The sequence below is a fragment of the Mastomys coucha genome, unplaced genomic scaffold, assembly GCF_008632895.1.
Source record: "Mastomys coucha isolate ucsf_1 unplaced genomic scaffold, UCSF_Mcou_1 pScaffold21, whole genome shotgun sequence".
NCBI classification, from domain to species: Eukaryota; Metazoa; Chordata; class Mammalia; order Rodentia; family Muridae; genus Mastomys; species Mastomys coucha.
Window position 1 is genome coordinate 186,751,062 of NW_022196904.1, and position 27,987 is coordinate 186,779,048.

General features: G+C 42.1%; 1 protein-coding gene across 8 annotated transcripts in view; it reads left to right on the forward strand.

Moving 5' to 3' along the window:
• Vti1a (vesicle transport through interaction with t-SNAREs 1A) overlaps positions 1-27,987 on the forward strand; it is a 306,273-nt gene that overhangs the window by 7,339 nt on the left and 270,947 nt on the right. For all 8 annotated transcript variants that reach the window (XM_031390720.1, XM_031390716.1, XM_031390717.1 and 5 more), the window contains exon 3: positions 1,962-2,072. In XM_031390720.1, coding sequence (XP_031246580.1) covers positions 1,962-2,072 — 111 coding nt within the window. The remainder of the gene's footprint in view (positions 1-1,961; positions 2,073-27,987) is intronic.

Here is a 27,987-nt window from a genome sequence, read left to right on the forward strand (position 1 = left end):
GCTTCCACCAGGAACACAAAGCCTGGGAATAAGCCTGGTTTTGTCCCAGAGAGACATATTGTTTCGTTCTTTAGTGTTGCTCTGTGTGGATGGACTTTTTTTTGTAGTTGTTTTTGTATTTTTTGAGACAAGGTTTTTCTGTATAGCCCTGGCTGTCCTGGAACTCACTCTGTAGACCAGGCTGGCCTCGAACTCAGAAATCCGCCTGCTTCTGCCTCCCAAGTACTGTGATTAAAGGCATGAGCCACCACTGCCTGGCTTGGATGGACTTTTGAGACGTGCTGTGGATAGTGTTGTTAGAGCATCACATTCATGCTCAGGGAACTGTGTAGAGCATCAGCGAATCATGGGAGATTGATGCTGAGATTGTTGTCACCACCATTCTAGATGAGGACCAGGGCTTAGAAAGGTAGGAAACCCACCTGAGCTCCCACACTCTACCGTGCACTCTGTAGGTTTTGTGCCTGGATGAGGTGCATGGACAGCCCTGCCTCAAACACTGTTTTTTCATAACAATCCCCAAGTCAGTGAGCAAAAGAGAGATAAATATTTTGTTCTAGTTTTGGGTTTGGAAAGCCAAGTGTTGTAAAAACTGTTAGGTTGTTGCTGTGTATTATGGGCCAAGTGAGTGCATGGCATTTCTAAGTATGGAAGGGCATCCTTTGGTGTTTCGTCAGTGTCTGTGCTAGTAGACTGATGGGTTTCCATTAACTACTATTACTTGCTTGGAGCTCTTGAAGCACTACCTTAGACATGCCTAGGGATGCAGGCTTCTTGTATATTGTGTTTTGCCGAACCTCCTTGGGCCATGGTAGTGGCTATTCCTGGTTGTCAACTTGAATATATCCGAAATGAACTACAATCCAGAATTAGAAGGCTCACCTGTGGCCCTAATCTGGAGGCTGAAAGATACAAGACCTGAATCTTGGCATGGAGATCTTGAGGCATAGTGGCTATGAATCCCAGAGGATTAAGATAGGAAGATCTATGAGTTCAAGATCATCTGGGATTAAAGGTGTGGTGGCATAGTGGCTATGAATCCTAGAAGATTAATATTGGAAGATCTACGAGTTCAAGCAATTTATGGATGTATGTTCTAAGTACATTAGAGATCACTCAGGTTATTTTCATGGTTGTTCTAGGAAAGAGTTTAATTCTTAGAGGTGAGAAAAATAAGGCAGCAGATCATTAAGACTTCTGTCCAAGCCCTCCCCATGGCTGGTGAGTTGTGGTGCCTACAGTGTGAGCAGTCTTACCACAAAGCTGGTGAGTTGTGGTATCTACAGTGTGAACAGAGTCTCACCACAAAGCCTGGGCTCTGAATCATCTTTGCGTGTGTCTGTTGGCATCTTAAATACTCATGTGCTATGTCCAAAGTGTTACAGGATGACAGATGGCTAAAGCTTGCCCTGTAGTGATTTCGTTAAGCAAGGTGTGGCTGGCATATTGCTGTATCCATTTACCTCCTCATCAGTGAGTGTGGTTTTAGTGTGTAAGGGTTAGGCTGGAGGCCAAGGTCACAAGTTGTTTGTATGTGATTTTCCTAAGTAGGAAAGATTTTCTCAAAGAGATATCCTTACATGTCCAAGTCACAGGAAACAGTGTCTTGTCATTCTGGACACTCATGGTCAGAAGAGGGGATCAGGCTGGACTGCACACTGGGTTGCTCCCAGGATACTGAGAACAAATGAATGAGGGGGTTTGATTAATGCACATGTTTTCCAAAACAAAGTCTTGAAGCACACAGCTTGGCAGCCCGTCATTCTCTAGCTGCTTCCCAAGCCAACCAGGAAATAAGCATTAAAGCCGTCCCAATGTCACTGACCGGGAGCAGCTGGCAGGCACTGTGGCTCTGCTTCCTCAGCTCCACACTGAGGAGTTAGAGTCCAGTCCTTTTAGCCATAACATTTGGGCAAATAAAGAATACTAATATGGTTCACACTTTTCTCTCTCCACTTTAGCTTGAACAGATGGATTTAGAAGTTCGAGAAATTCCACCCCAAAGTCGAGGAATGTACAGCAACAGAATGAGAAGCTACAAGCAAGAGATGGGGAAACTGGAAACGGATTTTGTGAGTTCAGTTCTTTCCTCTGTCATCCCGAGACTGTGTAGTGTGCTTTTGCTTCATTCCTCTACTGTTTCCTCCCCATGCCTGAGTCAGCATTAAATGATCAATCTTGGGCTCCTGCAGAAGATGAACAACAGGTCTGTGTAGGACTTGGAGGTCACAGCAGTTGGAGGTAGCAATGATGGGGTTTGGGGGACATAGCTCTAGCTAGAGCCGGGTAACACAGTCCTTGAGTCTACATAGTACTTGCTAGTATTTAGCATTGGTTAGAATTTCAAAACCTAGTTTTCTAGTCCTTTATAGTTCCTAGGCCTGAGAGGATGTCTCAGTGGGTCACCTGCTCTACAAGCATGAAGACTGGACTTTGGAAACCCCACAGTCATGTAAACAACTGGGCAAGGTTGTGCATATATGTAATCCTGGCAATGTGTGTGCATGGAGGGAGTCGGGGGTGGGGGGTATCAGGGAATGGAGATAGGAAGGTCATTAGAGCTGACCAGACATCCCAGGCAATTGGTGAACAGCAAGTTCAGTGAGAGACTCTATCCACTTTATAGGAAATATACTGAAAGAAATATAAAAGCAAATGTTAGAATGATTAATAGTGAGTGACAGGGGAAAAGCCAGTTGAGCAGCAAATCCTCCTTCTGAGACAGGCGGTGGAAGAGCACATATTCAATCCCAGGGCTAGGAAAGGAGAGGCGCCTGGATCTCTGAGGTGCAGGCCAGCCTGCTCTACAGAGTGAGTTCAGCCAGGGCTACACAGAAACTTGGTCTTAAAAACCAAAACCAAAATAAACCAAACCAAACCAAACCAAAAAAAGCCAAACATGCCAAAACCAAAACCAAAGCCAGAAAGTTCTCTTGGTTGTCATGTATAATATGGACTCAGGGTCTCAAAGTGGTCCAGTTTCATAGCATTGCCCAGCAGCAGCTAACATGCCCAATGCTGGGTGAACAGACCCATTAAAGTCTGCATAGGACAGGGCATTCAGCCTTTTAGGTATGATACAGTACAGTGGAACCTTGAGGGCCTAGGCAAAGGAAACAGGTCAGTTCCAAAAGGCAGACGAGGCCTGTGTTCCCTTGGATGAGGTTTCTAGAGTGGTCAGACCCAGAAACAGAGTAAAATGGAGCAGTGAGGAGGGAGGGGAGAGGACAAGAGACAGCTGTTGCTGTGGAGCGGGGTTCTCCAAGAGGCTGAGTTCTGCAGCTCTGTGGTAAGGACTGATCGAACACCAGGCAGCTAGCACTTACAAGGACTTAAAGGGTAAAGTTTATATTACTTGGATTTTACCACAGTTGTAGGATTCAGGTACGGACACTGATAAAATACTGTAAATGATAAAGAGGTAGAGAAAGTAATGTGGTGGTAACAATTGCCCTGTAGATGAGCATAGCTAACTAGGGTTTCAATAAATTAAATTTCATACTCTTCACATTTAAAGTAAAAGAATGTGTAAGTACAAAAATGGTCCTTACATGTGATTGACACAGTGATGTTTTGTCACGTGAACCAGCTGTGTTTGTGACTCTGGGGTCCACACGTTTGTAGAGGAAGTCAAGAATTTATAAGGCTCCTCTGTATCTGGCTCTCCCTTAGATGCTTATTGGAAAGTACACCTTGCAGAGTGCGCCATGCCAGTGCACTTCTACCAGTGTAAGGAAGGGAAATGGTGAGGCTTGGAAGCATCCTGCTTTTACATCTTAGTGAGAAGTGAGATGACTTGTTAGTCACTGTGTCAGACAGGCATCATGACAGCATGCTGGACAGCTGGAATGTAAGGAAGACAGGCCAGTGCAGCCCAGAGTTTCAGAGGTCTCCATGGATGACTCTTGTTCCTGGGCCAGATCAAAGCTGGACGTCTTGATGTGGAGCAGTGCTAAGGCAAAGCAGTCTCTTGTGGTGGACTGAACCTGTGGGCTCTGGGAGGGACATTTAAGTTTTAAACCCTAAGTCATTGATGTAAATACACTGTGCTCCTGTTTATAGAGAAAGACACCATATAGTTCTGAATGTCAGTGTTGAATTCCTGTGCTCCACTAGACCAGACCTTCACTGTTCCACTAAAGGGTGACTTTTCTCATAGAAGAAATGTGAGGCTGGAAGAAAATTGCACTGATTTAATAATTGTACCCTGTATGGGAGGATTGAAAAATAGAACTAACTTGTCAACTCGGAGCATCCTCATCAATTCTGCTGTTGAGTGATAAGTGAGGGCGGCAGCCGAACACCTGTAAGGATTGTTCTGAACTCATGCATCTCATTTTTATGAAATACCTTTGAAGACATAACCCAAAGTACCTAACCCAAAGAACCACTCTAAACCCTGCAACAAATGTAGCATTTTGAAGAGCTGCCTTAACAGAGCGCCACAATCTGGAGGCCATAAACAGTGTGGCAAGGTCACCACATTTGTTGTAAGATTTTTCTCCTGTCTGTGGCTGGCTGCTTCCCGTCCCCGCAGAGTCTCCTGTACACACTAGTGGCCACCTTGAGACCTAATCACCTCTTAGCAGACCTATTTGCCAATACAGTCACATGCTGGCTGTGTAATGGGAACTGGGGCTTCAGTGTGGAAACATGAGGAGATAGAACCCCACTGAGTTTCATTTCGATCTTTGCTTGTTGGTCTTTAGATGCTAAATTATATTACTTCCATAGCTTACTATATCACCTAACCCAGTGTTTAATTTACTTTGTTTCCTAAGGACATTAATATTGGGTAGACTCCTTTACTTTAGTTACCTAGGAATTATATTTTTGGATGAGTGTTCCTTTTTCAATTATATTTTCTACTACATTGAAAAAAAAATGGAATAAGGGACTACGAACTTAAGCTCTATTTCCTAGGCTATGGCTAAATTGTCACGTCCATGCTTCTGTTCCATGCTGCAGCTTCTTCTGTGGCGTTTGGGACGTCTTCCCCCAGTGCTTTTTTGCTTCTTACTGATTTACTTATACAGGAATGGGTTGGTCTTGCTATGTACCTGTAGCTCACCTGGAATGAACTATGTAGACAAGGCTATCCTTGAGTGAATCCCTGCCTCTGCCTACCAATGCTAGGATTAAAGGTGTGCTCTACATGCTTGGCATTAAAACATTTTTAAATAATGTACATAGTATTGTGCCTTCATTTATGTCTGCATACCACATCCATGTCAGGGGCCAGCCGAGGAAGAAGAGGACATGGGATGCCGTAGAACTGGAGTTACAGCATGTATGTGAGCTGCCATGAAGGTGCTGGAACCTGGGTCCTCCAGAGAGCAGCCAGTACTCTTAACCACTGAGCCCCTAATCAGTCCTTTTTGCTTTTTAAGATTAAAATATTTTCTAATTAATGCATATGTATTTCACCATGCATTAATAGGATTCACCATGGCATTTCCATACGTGCCCATGCTCTCTGCATAGGTCAAGTTCATCTACTCTCTGTCTGTGACTCCTACTTTCCCCCCAACACTCTTGTCCATAAATGACCCCTCTTCATTTCCCTTCCCTGTCTCTGGAGCTCACTGTTCTACTGGTGTTTTTTTTTTTTTTTTTTTTTTTTTTTTTTTTTTTTGGTTTTTGGTTTTTTGAGACAGGGTTTCTCTCTGTAGCCCCGGCTGTCCCGGTACTCACTCTGTAGACCAGGCTGGCCTCGAACTCGGAAATCCGCCTGCCTCTGCCTCCCAAGTGCTAGGATTAAAGGCGTGCGCCACCACCGCCCGGCTTCTACTGGTGTTTGTGTGGGCGAGTGAGAACATGTTCTCTTTTGTGTCTCTGTTTCTTTACCACTGCTGGCTTCTATGATTGACAGTTTGCACAGTTCTCTAGCATATGCTGTTTCATTTCATGGATGTGGATTATGGGTTTCAACATACAATTTCATAGAACCAAGGAGACTCTGGTGGACCACAGGGTTCTTCAACAAGCCTTCTTTAATCCTACTGTGTGGTAAACCCTGTCCTTAGTTCCTGAATATAGCTGGAATTAGAATCACCATAATGATAGTACTCTTGTGCAATTGGAACGCTAATCTGGAACTTGGAGGGGAACTCCAGAGAAGCTGAGAATACACATGTATTCTGTTGCTCTTCTCATTTATGTTTTCAGTGTTGGCATGAACTTCCCTAGGGCTTGAAAAACAAACACGCGTGTGAAGTAGTGATTCAGGGTTAGCAAGGGATAGCAGTTCAGTCTCTGGGAGAGAGAAGCACATGGACTTAGTCTACAAAGACCACGATGTCAGAATATTCAAAGAAAATGAACAGTGAAGGGAACTACTGAGCCGAGGGCTGTTGGGAGCTTTTCCCTCAAATTTAAGATTGTATCTTACAAAGCATAAATAAAGAAACAGCTTTGAAGTTTTTTTTTTAAGTTATAAACATGTATAAGCTCTTAGGCTATTAGGCTAAGTCTAAGTAAATAGAAAAGAATGGGATAATGTGTGGTGGACTAGGATGAGACTCCTAAAGTCTGTTGCGTGCTCAGCATCTCTGGTGTTACATTGTGGTGCTAGCACCATCTTGTGGTTGACTTATGTCATTGCACTTGTTTCCTGACAAAGCTGGGCTTGCTTTAAGACAGCACACATCATAGCTGGGGCAAGGGCTAGACTGAGGAGACTTGGAAGCAGCACCTCTGGCCCCGGTCTAAGTTCACAGGTCACAGGAGTCAGAAAGCTGTCTGTCCCTGTCTGGAAGGCTGTGGGATGTGATTGTTGGGCTGGCTCCCAGTGCAGCGCTGTGGACATCAGAGAATGGAACTCACACAGACAGGCTCAGCAGTGAGGCTGAGTGAGTCCAGCGCCTAGAGCTCCAGCTGCCTGCACACTGCTGGCTCAGTCCCTTAGGTGAGGTTCAGCGGACGCTGTGGAGCAGTGTGAAGCCTTTACTGCTCTCACCTGCACTGTCTCTGCAGGTGCCGGGCAGCGCGAGCACAGCCTGGGCACTCTCTGTTTTTCCTTCTGAGACTAAAGTGAGAGTGAGGAGGAGGAATTTAGATTTGACTTAGGTTTAGTCAAAAGGTCAGGAGCTGAATGCTTCTGTTTACATTCTGTCTTCCTTGTACCTGTGACTTTTGTTTTTACGTGAACTGTAGGAAACCAATGAAGCATGATCAGGTGTGGGTGGTCTCAGCTGTAAGGTGGAGCAGTTATCACATACCTGAGCCTTCTTCAGGAACATATGCGCATTCTAACAAATACAGGAGCTAGTGTGGTTAACACTGCATTTAAAGTGTAGACTTACTATGCTTGAGAGACCAGAAAGCAAGAACTGTCTCTAACATGTAGCCCCCAACTTAAATAAGCTGTTCCTTAGCAGCTTGACTCCCTTTCCCTGGACACTGACGATGTTCTGAAATGCACGAATCGCGTAAGATTCGCTGTTCTAGCAAGATTGTAGGTCAGAAGAATAACTTCTACTTTTGCTTTTGTAATCAAACTTGCTTACTCTAACCAGAAAGATAACTAGGCTAACTACATGGCATATATGTTAAAGTTAGGTAGACCCTACATGTAGTCTTTGTAGTTTTTTTTTAAGCCTTAGCTTGATATGGTTGGGGGCGCTCAAGAATAGTCCTGGCCCACACTGTATACCAGTATCTCAAGTAAAAGCCTCTTCTTATTAAAATCTATTTACAGTCTTGATAAGTCTCTGAGCAACCCCAGACCTGCAGCCCTGGGTAGAACCATCTGAGCAAAGGAGCATCCCTTCGCCACGTACACGTGACCTGCCTGCCACGTACACGTGACCTGTCTGCCTTGTACACATGACAGACATGCCTGCCATGTACACGCGACCTGCCTGCCATGTACACGTGACAGACGTGCCTGCCACATACACGTGACAGACATGCCTGCCATGTACAGGTGACATGCCTGCCATGTATAACCATTATACTCCTTCACTCTATATAAACTGTCAGAACATTCCAAAGGATTTTGAAAAACAAGGTCAACTTAGCCTCATTGCTCCAGGAGGATCATGTTTTGCATTTTGGATGATTGTTTTTTAATCTCTCCTTTCCCTTAAATAGCTTTCCATAGTAATGATGTCATACCATCTACATTTTAAAAATATATGTTCTAATGTTTACATTTTAAATTTCTATAAACTCTAGATCCTTTTAATGGGAACATGTTGTCTTTTCAGTGATGTTAACTTCTGTTGAATACCTGTATATTTCTATTTATTTCCTTCACACCTTACTGCGCTTCAGTGAACGTATCCCAGTAGGATTTATAATCGGGATCATTTGTAAGAAGACAGATTAATAAAGAGTTTCTAGTTTTGCAGTTTACCACTTGGCAGTTTGTTCTGGACTCTTCTCCGTAGACTTTTGTTGTAGGTCATTTGTGTTCTGTCTCTGCTTCTCCTCCATGTTAGAGTACAGTGAGAAGTAAAGACCGAAGGTGGACCGGAGCTGAGCACCTTCTGGGTGTTGCTCATTGAAGACTTCAGGGCAGAGTGCAGTGGGATTCTTTTTCTGAGGTACTCCCCTAGGAAGAGCCCCAGGGCTGACAGTGCTGGCAGACATGTGTAGTTCCCCACACTGGCTGAGCTCTTCACTCATTGAAACCACAGACTGTTTCTCGTAGGCTTTGCACAAACCTGTGACCTTTCAGGGGAAAGGCGGTGGTCTTCTACAGAAGAGGGCCTTGTCGTGTCCCACCAGGGCAAGTAATTAGAAAGCTGTTATGCAAGCAGCCATCTTTGCTAGTAAGATTCTTAGTTTAGACCCTTAACCTTGGTAGCTCTTCAGAGACGAGCACAGTGGAACAGCATGCTCGGCAGGGAGACACCGAGGATCGTTTGGGGCTGTAACCCTGCCTTCTGCCTTGGGAGCAAGCGTGCCAGCGCTGCTCTGGCCTCCCCATGTGGGGCGCATCACAGGTTCATGGCTCTTGATGTTTCTCCTGTCACGTGTGCTTGAGTGAAGTAGTGGTATGATCTTGGCACTCTACAGATTTTATTGTTGGGACTTTTTGCTAACTTTTGAGGTGGGCCATAATAGATTTCTTTGATCTATAAAGCTCTGACATTTTTCCAGTGTGAGAAATTATATAATGACCACCTCAGTGTTGAGGATATTGACCTTAGGTACTGTAGACTTTGGTGACCTGTGAAAACAACTTACATATTCAGCGAAGCCATGGCAGCCAGGTCATGTGTGCCCTCGTACAGATATGCGTGCACCCACATATGTACCCTGTGTAAACTTATCTGTCTTTCATGTTGTCAGAGTCTGAGACGGGTTTTGTTGTTCACTTAAAAATTTCCTTATGTAACAGAGCTTTTTAACAAAAAATTACAATTATGGTGCCATCTTATGATTAATGAGCCAGTTTTTTACTTAGGCTTTATAACATTTTGATTTGTCTATGTAGTTTAAGCATGTATTTTCTAGATGAAATGGTAAATTGGTGTGTGTGTGTATGTATGAGTACATGCTTGTGTGTGTTCATGAGTGTGTGTGTGTGTGTGTGTGTGTATGGTTTATTGGTTTTAGAAGTTTTCTCCGTTATAGTCCTCAACTTTTCTGTTTACTTGTATTTATGATCTCACTTGAAAATAAGAAAAATGCATAAAAATTTGGCAGCTTGACTACAGCCTGTGACAGGTTTGAGTTTGTCATTAGTCACTAGATGGCACTGTTTGTTTGCATAGTGCCACTAAAAAAAAAGAAGAGAAAAGAAAAGGAAGGAATGAAGCAACTGTGGAGTAACAGAAATTACTGCCTCATGAATAAAATATTTCTGATGGGATTTGCATTTCTATATTGGCTGAAGACACTGTGTTGAATGTTTTATTAACCAGCCCAGTGCAACTGTCAGCCTATTAAAGAGATCCAATGGTCCCTGTTTAGATAAATAAACTAAATAAATCCAATTCGTCAAATTGTGTTCCTGGCTGTTTATTTTCCATTCTTTTGATGTACAGTTTATTTTAAGTTAAAGCCACATTGGTTTAAAAATTAATGGGAAAATGTTACTTGGTGTTTGGAACATGAAGAAGCTAATTGCCATAGTCAGAAAAGCCATCTCTGTTTTAATGTTAAATTGTTTGCTCATAAATAGTAAACTTTCCCCTGGTTGCTTACACACTGTCTCGTGGTCAGAAGTCATGTGACCTCTCAGATGGGCAGAGACTGCGGCCCTCGTCTGTGTGCTGCTCAGTCCCCCTGGCATCAATAAGCAGTGTGTGCGCTTTACTTGGTTTCTCCATGGCATGCTCATTTCTCAGGTATGACCCACAATTCCTTGGGCATTCCAGTGGCTAATTCATTTCTAAATGAAATGTCCTTTATGAATGTACTTTTCTGGTGTACATCAAGCATCAAAGGTGAGAAGATGACAATGAGCAACGATATTTCCTGAAGAAACCAAAAACCTCAGAGTGATGACTCCATAATGAACCAGTTCTCCCCTGTTGATGGCCCTCCTGAAGTTTATGCTCAAGGGAAATTCATGGCTGTATAATATAACACTACCGACTGAACTAGATATCTCATACTTAGGCCCCTAGGGCTACAACAGTATTTGAATAAAACACGTCAGGTTTGTGCTTTGCCAAACTAAAATCAGTTGGTAACTTGAAATGATACCTAACGGTTCTGACATCTCGTTTCTTTCTCTGTGAATCTCCCCTTGCTTTTCATGCTATTCTTACTGTCTTTTATCCAGTTCTGTATCGGCGAGGTTCAGAGCACAGCTTAAAGTGGGTTAGGCACTTTTGACTTTGCTCACAGCTTTTCAGGGCATTCAGCTGGTGCTGATGGGGGCTGTGCCAGATCTGATCTCCAGGGTGAGGTTTTCAAGCTGTGTAATAGTAGCTGACGATGTGTGTTCTGTCAACTAGTTTAAGTTTGCTTGTACAAGGCGTTAAAGTAGGGCTCAAATGAACTATGTCAGATTTTGCTGTTGATTCCAACTTAGTATAAACCTGGTGGGCAGTGGACCACGTGTAAAAATAGTTTCCTTTTGCTTGTTATTTGGCTTGAGTTTGTGAAATCATATTTAAGGGTATAAGAAATTTAAAATATGGAGTAAAATTGATTTAAGAATTTTTTTTTTGCTCAGGTTTGGCCTTGTTGTGAAGCATCTAATTCATAAGAATTAAGGCAGTTCCTTAAACTGACTTCCTGTGAGTGAAAACACAGATTCCCTTTCTTGATGTTTGTCTCCTCTGAAGTTTTGCTCAGACACTTGTTGGGACTTTCATGATTGGCCATTGCCTCTTCACATACTCACCAGCTAACAAACTTTGGTTTTCCTCTTCGTCAATGTTTTTCACTATGTATACCTATTGTAGGTTTTAAGGCAGCTGCGTGGTGTTTGTAAAGTGCATGCCCACACTCTTCTCCCTGGCTAGCTGTGCTCTTACCTCACCTACAAATCCATTTCAGCTGAAGAGAGTGTAGGCCTCTTCCTCGTGGTCACATGGTATTTAAACTGCACACGGGAAGAGGAAGGTGGCCATCTCTCAGTTAGAAACCTACAGGTTTATAGTTGCCATTTCAGTGAAGTTTAAACTTTGCTTTTCTTTCCTTACTGAAGGGATGTGGCTCAGGGTTAGTCATTGCAAATACTGTCTGATCCAGGTATTCTATTCAGGGGCTTTATTTACACTTCAGAAATACCAGGTAAATATTGTTTCAGGTTTGCTAGAAGTAGGTAATACCTTATTTTTTCCTGTATTGTATGTGAGCTAAATTTGGCCACAGACCATGTTTTCAAGACACAAGTGGGAAACTGCGAGAAGGCACAGGGCCTGTGGTCTGGGCCCTCCTGCACGTGTGCTCTAGTTTCCTGATATGAACCTTTGAATTCTGCCCACATATGGGGGAAGGATAGAGGTCCAATAGGGTCGTTAAGTATAAAAGCACTTGGAGAGCTGCATTAAGTCTTAGTCGGCAACTTCGCTGCGTACAGACCGTAATCCTATAATTAAAGAATTTAAAGGTTAAAGTATCTCAAGGTCAGAAGATCCTTGAAAATCCTAAAAAATGTAAACCATCTTCCTCAGGGCTCCAGGGGGCGAGCTGCAGGAGCTTACACAAAGGACTGGAGCGCTCAGCCTTCCGTCGCATTCGCAGACATGACCTTCGTATTTGGGTTGCTTTTGTGTGTCAGTACATTTTGTTTTGTAAAAGACATCTTAGAAATTAATCTATGGTAACAGAAAGCAAGCTTTCTCCTTGACCTTGTGGGAGTAGAGGCAGAATTAAAGGTAGAGAAATTATGATATTATATATTTTATGCCTTTTTATCATATGCATTTTATTACTGTTTAGAGTTGTCTTTGTACCAAGTTTTCATCTGGAGTTCAAAATACACATACGGTGTCTTTGGCTTTCTTTCCTGTTCTTTCTCTCGCTTCTAATAATTGCATTCCCTGAAACCTTAGAAGTTACTCTTATAACTAGAGGCAGGAAAAGAGTCTGTAGTCTTCCCTAACTATTGTATTAACATGAGCAGAATTTATGGTAGCATGCCTAAGCCAACAGCCAAATAGCCCAGTCGTTTAAAAGCTGCAGAATTTCCCATCTGTTGAGAATTTGGTCTGAAACATAGAAACAACATGGTAGAAACCGAATGACTTGAACCCAGTTCTGACTAGTAAAACACACATTTCAAAGGAAAATCGGGAAGCTAAGTAAGAGAACCTCCAAGCTGGTGATGTTTCATTGCTGCATTGAACTTAGTTTCAAATGTGAAACTTCTCAACCATTTGCTGCTGTTGATTGGGGTGTGTTTTAGTGGGAACTAAACCTAAGGCCTCATGGGTGGGAGACAAGCACTTAGCCAGGGATCGATGTCCTCAACCCCAAATATGCATATTTTTTCACATTGATTATAGCCTTAGTAATTATAATCCTGTGGTAAGCAGAATTGGGGGGTCTTCATTTAGGGGAGTGTGTGAAAATACAGAGAAGCATCCAGCCTAGCGTGACGGCAGCAGACGGGCTTGAGAGAAGTGCCTTGTGGGAGCTGATGTCCAGACTGAGTGAGACTTAGGGGGTTTGAGAGAAGAGCACAGTCAGATGAATGACCAGGTTAAACTGCAGGACAGGTTGGAAGGTTAGCAGGGCCCACTGGGGCAGCGAGAGTTTGGAGCTGGCTAGAATATCTCCGTGCACAGAACATGAAGTCAGTTGCTTGCCAGCTTTGCTGCATATTGGGTGTCTTCAAACATCCTGATGCCAAGGTGGGCTTGTGCTCACACAGGTGTGACTTACAGTGTAGGTGTGATGTGGACAGTGTCATGGTGGCTTTTTTAGGGCAGTTCCTCAGGTGACTCTTTGGAATTTGGAAACTAGTAGCTGCTGTGGGAAGCTAAGGCAGAAAGCTAGGCAAAGCCCTGACCCCATTTTAATGGGAAGCTATTAATGGGTTACTTGTGTTGGGGACTTGGTAGCTTTGCACCTAAAACAGGGAAGTTCTTTTTACTGTGTGAGTTTGAGTTCTTTTTAATTTTAATTTCTTTTTGCTGTTAAATCCCTAAAATGATTTTAAATAAAAAATTGTAATTACAAAAATTGTTCTTATAATAACATTGTATCGAATTGCTTTAAAATTAATTTCCTTTTGATATATTTAGGTTTTATGATAATCTTTAGTTGGTAGAAACAAAGAAGATATGCATTTTTCTCTCTATGTGGCAAAGTGAGTATTTTAAATTCTCAATCGAGCTTTGGAGAACCAAGGCAAGCCGTGAGTTCTTAGCTAGCACCGATTGTGGCTTTCACTGGAGCCTGAGTCGGGCACCAGAGTGTCTTCATGGAGCCTGTGAGTTCTTAGCTAGCACCGATTGTGGCTTTCACTGGAGCCTGAGTCAGGCACCAGAGTGTCTTCATGGAGCACTCGCATTTTAAAAGTTGCCATTTCAAATGCATTGAGCCAGGCATGCATTTTCTTAAAGGAAACAGGACTCTTTCTATATGTACGTATGTGTGTGCTCTTTCTAGATTTAAGACAAATAGTGTATACTATACATAGGTGCATGCATAAGAACACACGCAGTGCACACACTTTTTTTTCTACTCTGTGAAGTCTTGAAAGGTGGATTGTAACCTAATTTTATATAAGAATTGTAAAGGAATTGCTAGTAATCTCTAATCAGAGAAACAGAAGTACGGATGTGATGGATAAATGGGATTCCGTTATGGCCAACATCTTCATTGATCTTAACAGAATTGCTCTTTGCCTCCCCTGTGTCTGTTTTCTCTTGGCAGAAAGCCGAGTGAATTTGGAATAGAAAGAAAGGAAGAATCCACTTGATTCCAAATGATGATAGCTGTGCACTGGTGTGGGGAATGTTACCTCCAAGCCAGCAGTAGAATTACTAGAAGATTGCTTGCTTCTTCTTTAGGGAACCACTGAGCGTTCCCTGTAGAGCCAGGTCTGAACATTTTTAACTTTACACTACCCAGAGCTTAGGATAGCAGTTTAAATCATTGGATTCTCCACTTTCCCAACACTGTGACTCGTAATACAGTTCTTCAGGCCGTGGTGCCCCCAAAAAGGATTGTCCATGATACTTTATATCTGTAATTTTGCTACTGAATTGAGTTGTCATGTAAATATCCGTGTTTTCCATTGGTCTTAGGGTCCCCCAATGTGTCCTAACTCAAAAGTTGAAATTCACTCTGACATAGTAGTTAAAATTTTAAACTGAAAAATTTTAAACTATTTCTGAGTGGAAATTAGTCAACAATATTCAGGTTGGAAAAAAATAGTACCATGTGTTTTAAACAAATGCTGTTTTTAATTTGATACCACATTAATTATTTTTCTAGTTTTGAAATATAGTATATCCATTGAAGTGTTTTTCTTTGTTGTCATAGAGATATCTTCTAGAAAGTCTATCATTTCCAAGTATTCTTTAGCATTAAGTTGACCCTTTTTGAGTTGTTTGTTATACTCGGAGATAGATCCTACAGAAGTGTGCCTGAGTGTCAGAAAGGTACCCTTGGGCTGCGGGGGTCGTCGCTAGTGTATTTCCTACCTGAAAGGGTTTTCTGTCTTCTGGCAGTGTTCAGAAATTGTCAAAAAGTAAAGCTGGGCTTTCTGACTGAAGTGGAAAGTAGCCATAGATGGCAGTGTGGCTCACACTGATATTTAAAATACACCGTGTTGTGGCATTTTCATAGAGAAATTTCCAAGACCAAATCCATCCAGGATATTCTCTTTGCATTAAAACTTTTCTCCCTGAGCAGTTTATTTAAATACAGCACAATCAGAAGTGTGGTCTGCATTTCAGAAAGCCTTCTTGAGCACTGGCAGTGACAAGGTGACTAGAAGCTGGCCGCCTGGTGCTCTGAATGGGGTCTTTGGAAACTGGGTTTGTTTTTCACACTGTCTCTGCAAAACCTCTTTCCATAGGGTAACACCTCATATTCTAAACTAAAGTGTAATGTCCTCCTGCATCCTCCTTACCTAGCCAGCAAATCAAGATGTTTTGTCTTTTGGAGTTCTGTCATGAATGGGGCTGGGCAACTGTTACAGGCAAGTGACAAGAGGTGCCTATCACGGGCAGGAGAATTGAGGAACACAGTAGGAGTCTATGCAGGGGCCTTAGAGAAGGGGCCAGCATTCTTTCAGAGTGAGTATGCCGTGACACCAGCCTTGGGTGCCAGCGTGTTGGTGTTTGTTTGGCAGCCTGCCTGCTCCTGCTCTAGCTCATGTTTTCTGGGGCCTCATGGGATCAATGCAGCTTTAAGAATTTTCTCCCTCAGTCAGCACTACTGTCACGTGCAGATAGACAGTCTCAGACCTACCTGGCAGGCAAGGCTAACTCAGATATTTGCTCGTACTCTGTGCTGTAAACTGGATATTGAATGCATTCCTGCCTGGATGCTAATGCTTTGGTAGGTCTAGGATGGTTCTCTTTCAGGGCAGAAAGAGGCATGATATCTCTCTCTCTCTCTCTCTCTCTCTCTCTCTCTCTCTCTCTCTCTTTCTCTCTTTCTCCTTCCCTCCCTCCTTCCCTCCCTCCCTCCCTCCCTCCCTCCCTCTCTCTCGCCCCCCCCTCAATTGAATACCAGCAGTAATAGGCATTCTCTTGAGTTAAGAACAGGATCCTTAACCTCAGTACTGTTGAGATTTTGAGTGGACCATTATTTGCTGGAGGGCGGTGCTGTTCTGTGTGGGTGTTTACCAGCACCCCAGCCTCTGCCAGCAGACAACCCTTGCCTGCAGTTGTAACCAACAGAAGAAGGACCGTGTATATTCCGGATGTTTTTTAGTGGGCTTTAAAGTATGAAGTCCTCCCTCTCTGTAGCATCTATCTGTGAGTCTCTTAGAGTCAGGATATAGAGTTGAAAGATAACCCTCAACCAGCCTGTGTTTATGCCACACAAGCTGTGAGCCAGGAGAGGCAGTGTGACACTGGATGGACACCGGAGTTCTAGCTGTGAGCACCAGCTCTGATGCTAACCAGCCGAGTGCTGTCACTGTGCCTCCGTGTCAGACGCAGGGCAATCTCCATGCTCAGGAAGGGCAGTGAGCTCCATGCCTAACGATGCTGCAGTCAAGTGCTTGGTCTTTCAAGGCTGCTGGTAGTTTCCTGTAGTGTTGGCACTACTCTACATCCGTTTAGATAATTAGTATGCTTTGGAACCTTTGGCTCAACTTAATCTATTAATCTCATATTGATATGTCTCCATTTTCACAATCCCTAGACCATTATTCACCTCCTTTGTGGAGTCGTTTCTAATTATCTCTCCTGTCATGATAGATCTTCTTAAGTTTTCGTTCTCCTTGGTTCTTATATCTGTAACCTGTGCTAACTCTTCCCACACTGTGCTGTGTCAGCCAGGTGATTGTAACTTTTCACTTGCTTATGTTTTATTACTCCAAACAATTACAGACCTTCACAACAAGAGTATGCCTTCTGCTCTGTGTCTTACAGTCACTTAGTAAGCAACTAGTAACCAATGGTATAGTGCGGGTGGTGCAGCCAGTGATTAGCAAACCAGCCAGTGACATGTACAAATGAGGGAACATCTAAGGTTTCCGGTCAGGAGATCATATCTAGCTTGAGTTGTCCTTTGAACACAATTCCTGTTAAACAGTAGTGGAACAAAACAAGATGTATTACAGTGCGTGCTTCCTTACTGCTGACTGCTTTTAAGTTTTCCAACCAGGGAAATAGTATGAAGGTTGGAGCTGGGAAGATGACTCAGAAGTTAAGAGCACGTGTGACTCTTGGAAAGGACACAGGTTCGATTCCCAATACCCACGTGGTGGTTCACAGCCACCACAACTTCAGTTCCAAGGGATCCAGTACCCTCTTCTGACCTATGTAGGTATTAAGCATTTACATGGTATACACATATACATGCAGGCAAACATATTTATGACATAAATAATACAATTAATAAATCTAAAAATCACTTTAAAAGAATGAAGGTTCTGTAATGCTCCACTGCATCCATCTTCTTAGAAAAGTCGCATGTAGGAAATAATGTGACATATTCATTGCCAGAGAAGAGCTGAGAAATGCAGCTCACTGTGTCTTACAACAGCCATTTCAGTGACTCTTTGACATTTCCCTGTGGTCCTTGTTTACCATATCAATACTTACAGTGACATATGATTGTCAAAAGTTTTATACTAAGACCAGACCAATAAATTAACCATGTTGTATTCCTGTCTGATAAAAGGGGCTGCTTAGAGTCTCAAACTGCACGGACAGTTTCCTAAGCTCCTGGGTAGGAGTGACAGGTGACAACTTTGAGTATTACTTGTACCCTCTTGTAGATGGCACTGACAGCATAACAGCTCAGAGTTTAACCTTTCTGTGCAGAAGATGTGAGTTTTGCATTACATGTATCTTTAAACTTCATTTCCAAGTTTAATTATTTCTTAGTTTGTTATCATCACTTTCATCTACATAAAAGGAGCAATTCAGTAAGAGTCCTACCTGAGAGCTCCCGTGAATGAACTTTCTACATAAAACCTTGCCACTATAAACATACATACATACATACATACATACATACATACATGTGTGTGTGATGTGTGTGTGTGTTTCCTATCTCCTGATTGCAGCATCCATCTCTATACAAAGTCCTTTGGGTTACTGAAACTAAGGGAGATGGGTGTGAATCCCCTTCTGGTGGCCCCCTCTTCCTACTTTATGCAGACACATTCCTTGAGACATTTTACTACAATTACGTTTGTGCTAAGAAACAGTTGTTGAGAATGTCAAGTAACATTGTAGAAATAAATGAAAGAAATCTTTTAAAAGGGGTTCATAGCAGACAGTAGTAGCATAGGGATCCCTTAGTTACGAGTGTTAAGAGTAAGAAGCCTGGCATAATTCTTGCCTTAGCCACTAGTCATCTTTGAGAATTGTCACAAGTCACTTATAATGGTGGGGGTGGGGGGAGGAATCCCTGTCCTCATTTATCACCTTGCAGTAGTAAGGCTGCTTCTACCTATTTCATACTGGGGTCCTTATGAAATAACACACCATGAAAGCTTCTGGGGGATGCATTTTGCAAAGGAGATGTTCTCACACTAGTGCCTTGATATGCTCTTCCTGTCTGTTTATTCCCTCTGTCTTTGATTGACTGGCCTTCTGTTCAAATTCAAACTTCATTTTAGAGATCTGAATCTTGGATATTCTTGAGTGCAAATTACTAAGATTTGATAATTTGCAAGCAGTTAACCATTCAAAATAATATAGTATATCTAAAGTATATATTGTGTATTGTACAAACAAGGAACACATACTGGTTCCTGTTGTAGCATAAAGCTCCCAGACCATCCACACTAAAACTTCTTCATTTAAACAAAGACCTCTCCCCCTCTTCCCTTCACAGCTACTCCTGGACCACAGGCTGCTTCCCTCCCTCTCCCTCCCTCTCTTCTTCCCTCTCTCCTTCCCTTCCTTCCTTTCTTTTGTTTGTGTATTTTTGTTGTTGTTAGAGACAAGATCTCATATAGCCTTGGCTGCCTCTGACCCCATTGACCCCTTGAGCCTGTGAACTTTTTGCTTCTATCATCTCTGTGCTAGGACTATAGGTGTGTGCTTCCAAGCTTGGTTCATACAGTGATGGATATAGGAAAGCACTCTACAGACTCAGTTGCATCTCATTTCATCATAACCATTGGATTCCCACGTCTACATTTTTCTGTCCACATCATAGCCTTGACGCTGCCATTTTTAATGTCCTGACATGTATATTAAGGCATTGTGTATGTGTCTGTTAAAACACTGCTAGAGACAGTACCACTTTCTAAAAGTCAAAGTGATCTCAGAGTAAGAATTGTATCGGTGTTTGTGTTCTGTGCTTGGATTGAGAAACATTGTTGCATTTTAGAGTCGCACCAGCGTTATCACTGCCAACTGAATCACATTTGTAACATTGTAGCGTTCACATCACTTGTAGTATTTCCTAATGCCTAAGAGATATCACCTGACAGTTTTAGTTGCCCTTATCCACTTCCCTTAATCAAATTAACCTGCTGTAGTTGTCTGTGATAGGTAGTTTCTACTTTTTTTCTGTTATTCATGCTCTCCTGTCTGAAGTCCTCACTCGTAACCTAATGGCCCTCAGTGTACCATCATTACTCCATGGATCTTTGTTGCTCTTAACATTTTTCTCTACTTTGAATATCTTTTATAATGTATTTACCTGAAAAGAACATATTTTTAATTCAAGTAGGTTTGGTTTAGAAAATTGTCTTCTTCAAATTTATCTTGTTTATATGAACATTTTGGTAATAGTTAATAGATACAGTCCTTACCTCTCCCACTTATGTTTATTGTTAAGGAAGAGAAATCAATAATTAGAAGAAGAAATGGTCAACAAGTGATTTGGAGGATGGTTTTTACTGACCCACACTTCTCCATGCTACGAAAAAGACACTAAGAGAATGTTGTGAGACTATCAGAATCTCTGGTTGACTCCTGACTGCACTGGTGTTTTAGCTTGCCCACCTGGAGCTCTTGAGTAGGCTCTGGCCCTTATACTGACCTGTAGTTTGCTTTATTTTTATGTACAATGAGTTGTTCTGGTCCAGTCTGTTACACAGTTAGAACAAGAATGACAGTCATCATGCTGTATAAACGATTATATCTTCCACATAGACCCAGGTCTGGTGGAGTAGAGCAGACCTGAGTCCCAGCTGGCCTTGTGACTAACATAGGAGAGTCCCAAGGCTTGGGCTACAGATTGACAGATTGAGTTCAAGGCTTGGTCTATTGAGCAAGACCCTGTCTCAAAATGAAAACCAATATGCAATAATATGGGACAGGATGGAAAGTCAGTGGTAGAGTTCTTCTTAAAATATAGGAGACCCAAGGTTATACCTCAAGAATACCCCTCTCACCTTATACACAACCAGAAACTGTAAAATTTTGTGAGTGAATAGGATATCAAGTATTCTAATTTAAAATTGTGCCCAATTAGCTGTTGGTTTTGGTAAGTGAGAGTCAGGCTGGGCTATGTTATGAGACCAATGTAAAGCTTTCCTAAGTTTGAGTAGACACCTTCCTTTTTGTCCCAATGGAGGACTTTGCTATAGCCTTTATCAACTAAAACCAGATCTCTAGGCTTTTGCCATGGGAGGGTGGCTGTCTTACTGAGCAGGCGTTTGAAACTGACAAGTGACTGACTTGACTGTAGTATTTTTCCACCATAGTATTGCAGTCTGTGGCTTGTCCATTTCAGAGTGATCCTAGCTTTAATTCAGGGCAGATGCTGGCTTCCTCTCATTTCTCTAGTCTTTACTTCTTATTGGTTCAAGATCTGCAGAACTTTAGGTTGTAGCTTCCAGAACCTGGAAGTATGTACTACAGCTTTGCATCTCGTCATAAACAAAGCTTTCTTCCTTCCTTCCTTCCTTCCTTCCTTCCTTCCTTCCTTTCTTTCTTTCTTTCTTTCTTTCTTTCTTTCAGGTGAAAGGAAAAAAGAATAATGGTCAGTTCTCTGAGGTCATTTTATTTTTCCCCCTCTGATTCAGCTGTTCCCTCATCTAAATAGTACTGAGTGGTCAGGCTAGCCCATTAGCTCTTAGGGTCGGGGGATGTCAGAATCCCAGGACGGACTTGCTGGTTAACACAGTCTTGCACGTACCCTAGAGTTTCCAATTTGGAAGGATTTAAAGATTCCCAGGAAGGACTTGCATCGTGAAGCTTCAAAGGGCTTCCGGTGGGTATCGCGGCACCCTCCTTCCGGAGCCCCCAGAGGTGATCCGCAGCTTCTCGAGTCTCATGGGTTAGGACTCACCTGAGCCAGGCTCCGGGCTCAGAAGGGAGGTCTTCACTTTGAAGATAGCACCTGTGGTGACTTGAGAAATGTCCCCATAGGCTAATTAATGTATTTGAACACTTGTTCTCCAGCCGGTGGTACTGTTTGCATTGTGGGGCCTTTAAGAGGTAGAGCCTTGCTGCAGGAGTGTATCATGGGGATGAGCTTCGGGAGATCATAGCCTCATCCCACTGACTGCTCTCTCCGCCACGTGTCTGTTGAAGGGTGATCTCCCTCCTCTGGATGCCTTCCTCGCCATTATGGACTCTATCTGAACTAAAGGCCGATAACTCCTCCTTCAGTGAGCTGCCTTGGTGTGGTGTTTTAGCTCAGCCACAGGAAGTGATGGACACAGCATTCCTGGGCTTCTGCTGTCCGGTTCTGCCTGGTTCCTGTTCAAAGCAGCTGAAGTTCCTTTCCCTTAGAAGCTCGCAGACCCTCAACCACCTCTTCCCTGTACTGTCAAACAGGATGTTTGTTTAAGGAATGCTAGCAAAATACAATTCCAGAACTGCTCTTTGGGGAAATTTAAATGAAAATTTAAAATACCAGCAAGAATGCCAACAATTTAAATTCCTTGATTAGCTTTAGGCATTTTTACATTGGGATGACTCAGAAAAGGTTGTGGTAATTAGAAGTAATTTGTTAGAAACCTGAATACCCTATTTTTTTCTCTCTTAGATTAAAACTCAGTTCCCAGCTGGGTGCTCATAAGTGCAGGAAAGATAATTGTTGGATGATTAATTGCAAAAGATAGATAATTAGAGTTCATGTGTTGTGTCAAATATGGGTAACTGAGAGGTTGACTACTTGTCTGAAAAGAGCAACCAAAATTGGGTTGTAGCTTTGTGGGAGTGGTTTCCCCTTCCACCCCGACTTATCTTCCACCCGACTGACTTCCGCCCGTTTCCAGGCAGCTTCCATCCCAGTCCCAGCCAGCGCCTCTCTATAATGACTACGGAAGAAAGTTCCCACTGCCTCAGATTAGGTTCTGAAAACTAAGCTGTTGCCCAGACTACCTTTCTAATGGTAAATAAAAGATTTGTAGCCTTTACCAGTACTTAAACAAAAGTCTCACTGGGCCTATGGAAACTACTTTCACCTCAATTGAGATGACCTATTTTTATTTCATAGTTTTCAATAGCTAAATCGTAGGTCCTTTAGCCTTCATGTACTTGGCTCCTAGAAAGTTAAGTATTTTCATCAGAAATCATTGAAGCCCAGGACATAATCATTTATTGCCCTTTAAAATAAATATAGTAATGGTGTTTTTAAAAATATATTAATGGTGTTCTTTTTTTCAATCCATCAAAAAAAATTAATGACCTGAGGAAAAAAAAACCCTAAACTCTCACAACCTACTAGCAGTCAACTTCGCTATCTCCAATCTGGTTTACCTGTTTGCTTATCATAAGTTACAATGAAATTAATAAAAAGCATATTCTCCCACCCCGTCACTTCTTCTATAAATAGTTCTCTTTCTTCATCTTTAAACTTTGCATTCTTAGTGAGGAATTTCTCAGCCCTCAGAAACACTGTTTTACAAATTCAGCTAATGACCCAAATCTAGCATGTTTGTTGTGTTGGAGTCGTATTAAAATACCTCTCTGTGTGTGCGTTGTCATTAATGATAAGCTCATTTTGGTAATGGGGCTGCAGATCCTTAGTCCATAGTCCTCGGAGAGATGCTACATTTTTTTCTAACTAAGTATTGTTCTGGCTCCTTTCCTTGATTGGCCCAGAAATAGCAATCAGCTGGGGAGCAGGATGGCATGCCTCTTAGCGATCCCTTTGATCTCTGAGATGAGTATCAACATTGTATGCTTCCTAATGGAAGTGTAATTTAATGAAATCTATTGGGTAAACATACTTCAGATGTTCAAAGGAGGTGACAAAATTTTAGCTGGCAGCCAGGACCTGGCTGCTTTCCAGCTTGCCTCTAGCTGCTATGCAGATAGCATTGAGAAAGGCACTCAAAATAGGGACACAAAGTATTATTTCCATTGTGTTGCAGCCCCCTCCCGCTCCATCTTCTTCCCTGAAGTTTATTTTTGTTTCTACAAGCGTCCTTTGACATGTAACCTCTTCTAATACAAAGTAGGGTGTGTGATTTGGTCTTGTTTCCAGATTTCTTTTCTGACATCACATGCATTGGATTCAAGACATCGGATCCCAGAAAGCCCCTAGGCATGGGACTCACCCAGAACATCCTAGAAGGAGAGAGTACCCGCCAGAGTAATGGATCCCTCTAGAGTTCTGCTTGGGAGGGAGGGCTGCACATTCGAGTTTGGTTGGAGAGGACCGGGCCTCTGTTTTGATAACTGTTGTGAGCGTGGTGGAGATGACCCTAGATGGCAGAAGTCTGCTGTCAAGTAGGTCACGGTCGCTTTCTCTGGACCTGAGTTTCCCTATCTGTACAATGAAGAGTTTGAATTGGATGATTCTTTTTAAACTGAATATCTGCACAGTCCAATAAGAATACAATAGAAGCCGCCCAGCCTCCTCCTTGCTCTCTTGCTGTTGGATCAGTAAGATTATTGCCTGAGAAATCTTCATAGAGACTGCTTCCTTCCATGTGTGGCCGCTTAGCGCAGAGCTTTGAGGAAGCTGTCTTGCTTTGAGATGGTCAGTCTTTGTAGGCCAGGAGCGGTTGAGGCTCCTCTGCATGTCAAGAGAATTTTAGTACTATATTTTATTTAGCTCAATCTAAACAGGATCTCTGTATGCACCAAGTATTAAAAAATATTAAGGAGATACTTAGCGTGATTTTCTTACTGAGTCTTTAAAATCTGGTGTGTGTCTTCTCCTGGCCCAGCATATTTCATTCTGACTTTGCACATTTTGAGCTCATAATTGCACATGGTCAGTGACTACCCATACTGGACAGCTCCAACAGACCACATTTCCAGGAACCCTGCAACCGGCATGAAGACGAAGCATCTTTAGCTTCAGCTTTCCCCTCTAGACAGAGCTTCTCATCTGCAGCTCAGTGTAATCACCTGAGAGACTGAGTGAGTGCTGCTATCCAGACCCTCTGCCCATAAATCTTAAAGTAAGTGGCTCAAATCTAGCCAGGACTCTGCTCTTAGCAGATGGGGAGGCTCCCAGGTAAGTTAGTGCCCAGTGGATCGGGGACTTGTGCACCAGATATAATGTTTCTTCTGACAGAGTAGTCTTATAACCCAGGATCCCCATTTTTAAGGCAGCTTCTGTTACCTCCAGCCTACCCCTTGTCCGACCCACTTTCTTAGTAATAATGCATATACAGTTTTTAAAAGTCAAATTCAGAATGCTGCCATTCAGTACAAATCATGCTAAGGGTCTGATGGGTTTTATTTTTTCTTCTCTAAAAATAGGGATATGGCACCTAAGAGACTATGCGAACTTAAACTGTTTTCAGAACAGTAACATCAAAAACAGACAGTAAGGGGGAGGGGGCTTTGACATCAATCTTAAGAGTCAGAGAGCCTCAGAAGTTCTATGTAGGTTGTAAAGGCCGGTTCTATAATCAGTACTGCTTTTTGGTGTTATTTGATGTTTCACTTTTTTGGGGTGTAGTTTACACACTGTAACACACTTCATGGCAGGCATCCAACCCAGGATTTTAAAATTAGTAAGTTGTTCAACATAAGCATAGTTTAGGGCTTCATTTACAGCTCTGATCAGTCCAGTGCACCATAGCCGTTCCTCCTGTCTGTCTGTCTGTCTTCTCTGTATGTGGTTTTCCTTTTCTAGAAATTGGAAACATGCAACTTGGTAGTGCTTCTTTTATTCACTTTTTATAATGTGTGTGTGTATTACATGTGTATATATCTATATAATTCTTGTATCTCCAAGTCTTATTTATATAGCAGCTTGGTTCTGACGAGTGAGTGCGCACCATGTTTTGCCTATATGGGTTGATGACATTTGGGTTGATTACAGATTTAGATTCATGCCAATTTTTCATTTTGTTTCTTAAGATTTATGACTAATTCAGAGGTAAGAATCCACTTACGTGACTGAAGTGCTCTTTCTTTGGGGAAATTACTACCCAGGAATGGGATTCTCCTGCACGTGCTGTGGTTTAGGAAGCTGCTGCAGTTTGTCTAGAGGCTCCACCACCCCTGTGCCCACTACAGTGAGGAGCTGGGGATTTCTGGTCTTGTCAGCCTTTCCAGTTATAGCCGTCTGGAGGCTGTGGCCTGAAGGCTACAATTTTATTGTTGTTGTTGTGTTGTTCTGTTTGTCTTTCCTCTCATGTAATATTCTTGTGTTCCTTCTAAAATTGTTGATGGGTGTAAAAATTGTTCATATGTGTATATGTACATTGTAGAATGTTCAAACCAGGATAAACAGTCTGTCTTCTTAAGCATTTATCATTGCTTTATGGTAAAACACTCTAAAACCTCTTTTATAGTTTTAAAAAACACATAGTACATTGTTGTTGTTACTAGCCCGCCTGTGTGAGTGCAGTGGTATGCGAAGCATCCCTCCTGTCTTACTCTAACTTGGCCCTCATCGGCAAACCCTTCCCATCTCTGCAAATTGACTCTCACATTCTACCTGGCCTCTCAGGATGTTGGAGTCAGGTCTCGTCCGTCCGTTGGTATCTGGTTTATCCACTTAACACAATGATCGTCAGTGTGATACACACTTCTGCAGATGATAGGATTGTATTGTTTTATGGTTGAATTATAGTTCATGATGTGGATATTGCACATTTTGGCAGTTGATGGACACTTAAGTTGTTTCCTTGTTGCACTGAATGTGGAAATGCCACTCTCTCTTCAAGTGTTCATTTCATGGTCTCTGGGTATAAATCCAGTAGTTGGAATATGGGATTGTACAGTAGCATCTTGTAAGTTTAATTTGCATTTTTTACATTGACTCATGATGTTGAGCTTCTCTTCGTGTACTTTATAAACCATGTATGCATTTAGCAAAGCATCTATTCAAATCTTCTGCTCATTTTTGTTAGATTGTTTATCCTCATATTTTGAGTAAATCAGATAATATGATTTGCAAATGTCGATCCTCTCCTCTCCCTTTCATTTATCCCCCGCCCCCTTTTCTTTTTTGATAGTCTTCCACTAAGCAGCCCATGGTGGCCTAGAACTCCCAGTGTAGCTCTCAGACTTTGCCTCCTGAGTGCTGGGATGGCAGCTGTGCACCACCATGCCTAACTTGTCCTCTCATTGTCTCATTGCTGACCTAGAGGTACGCAAGGTTCATGCTTTATACAATTGAGTGTTTGAATTCTTTCACTGAATTATGCTGCTAGTGACAGATCTTACAAATTTTTACTTAAATAAAGGGCTTTTCTTCCAGAAGTCTTAGTGTAGTTTCAATTCTCATGTTATGTCCATGATCCATGGGAGTTCTTTATTTATTTTGGTGTAGTGGGAGGTACACAATCTTGGCTCTTCCTATTCTGTATGTGTGTAGCCTACTGTAGAACTGTTTGTTGACTAGATTATTCTTTCTTCTAATGATTTCCCTTGGCATATTTGTAGACAATAAGATGTCAGTGAGGCAGAGTTCATTTCTGGACTGTCAGCTGTTTGGGGCTGTGTGTAGCTACCCTTAGGCTGGGCCCTTATATTTTTATCATCACGGCTTATAATGAGTTGTGAAAGAACAAAGTATGAGTCCTCTGACTTTGTTTTTCAGAGCTGGTGTACTAATTCTGCACTCTTGGCATTTCTATACAACTTCAAGATTATCTCATCCTTTTCTGTGGAAATATTTGCTAAGACACTGATAGAAATGTTCACTAGAAACAATAGAGATTGATTATGGGAGAAGCTGCTATTTTAACAATAGTTTCTCCCAATCAATTTGTCTATAGATTTGGTATGTCTCAGCAGCGTCTCCTAGTTTTCAATATATAGATATTGGAACTATTTGGGGAAATTTTTTTCTAAATACTTTATTCATTCTGAATGAACTTTATTATAATTTTATTTTTGTTTGTTTGTTGTACAGTGATCTTTGCACATAGAGCTTGTATCCTGCAACCTTGCCAAACTAGTTCTCATGGATTTCCTGCGTTTTCTATCTAAACTCTCCTGTTATTTGTTAGTAAAGACAGTTTGAGTTCTTTAAATGTATTTCTCTTTCATTGTTTGACTCCAATAATAAGCCCTTTGCATTGGCTAAACAGATTGGCTTGTCTTACTGCAGCTTTAGAAGGGAAGACTTAGATACAGCTGTGACTTCTGAGAGCTATGACGTCGGTCGGTATGAGAATGTGTGATGCATGTCACGATGTGGTGACTTCTGTGAGCTGTGATGTCGGTGTGAGAATGTGTGATGCATGTCATGCTGTGGTGGTGGAGATTTAGAGACTCAGTCAGCCTTGCCATGCTCTGTCATTGTATGGCACCCTTTTATACGTCACTCTGCTTGCTTTACTAACATGGTGTTAGGAGTTTCACATCTTAAGTTTACAAGGGTATTTGTTTCTTTCCTCACTTTCCCACAGGGGTATTTGTCGCATCTTCATTGTCTGTTTACTTCATAGTTCTTAAATATTTAATATATTTTATCACTAATCCACATGTCTATAGGTTTTGTTGCTGTTGTTGTTGTTGCTGGATTTTTTTTTTTTTTTTTTTTTTTTTTTTTTTTTTTTTTTTTTTTTTTTTGTCATTTGGTAGAAAAAGTGTTTGGCCACTTCAATTT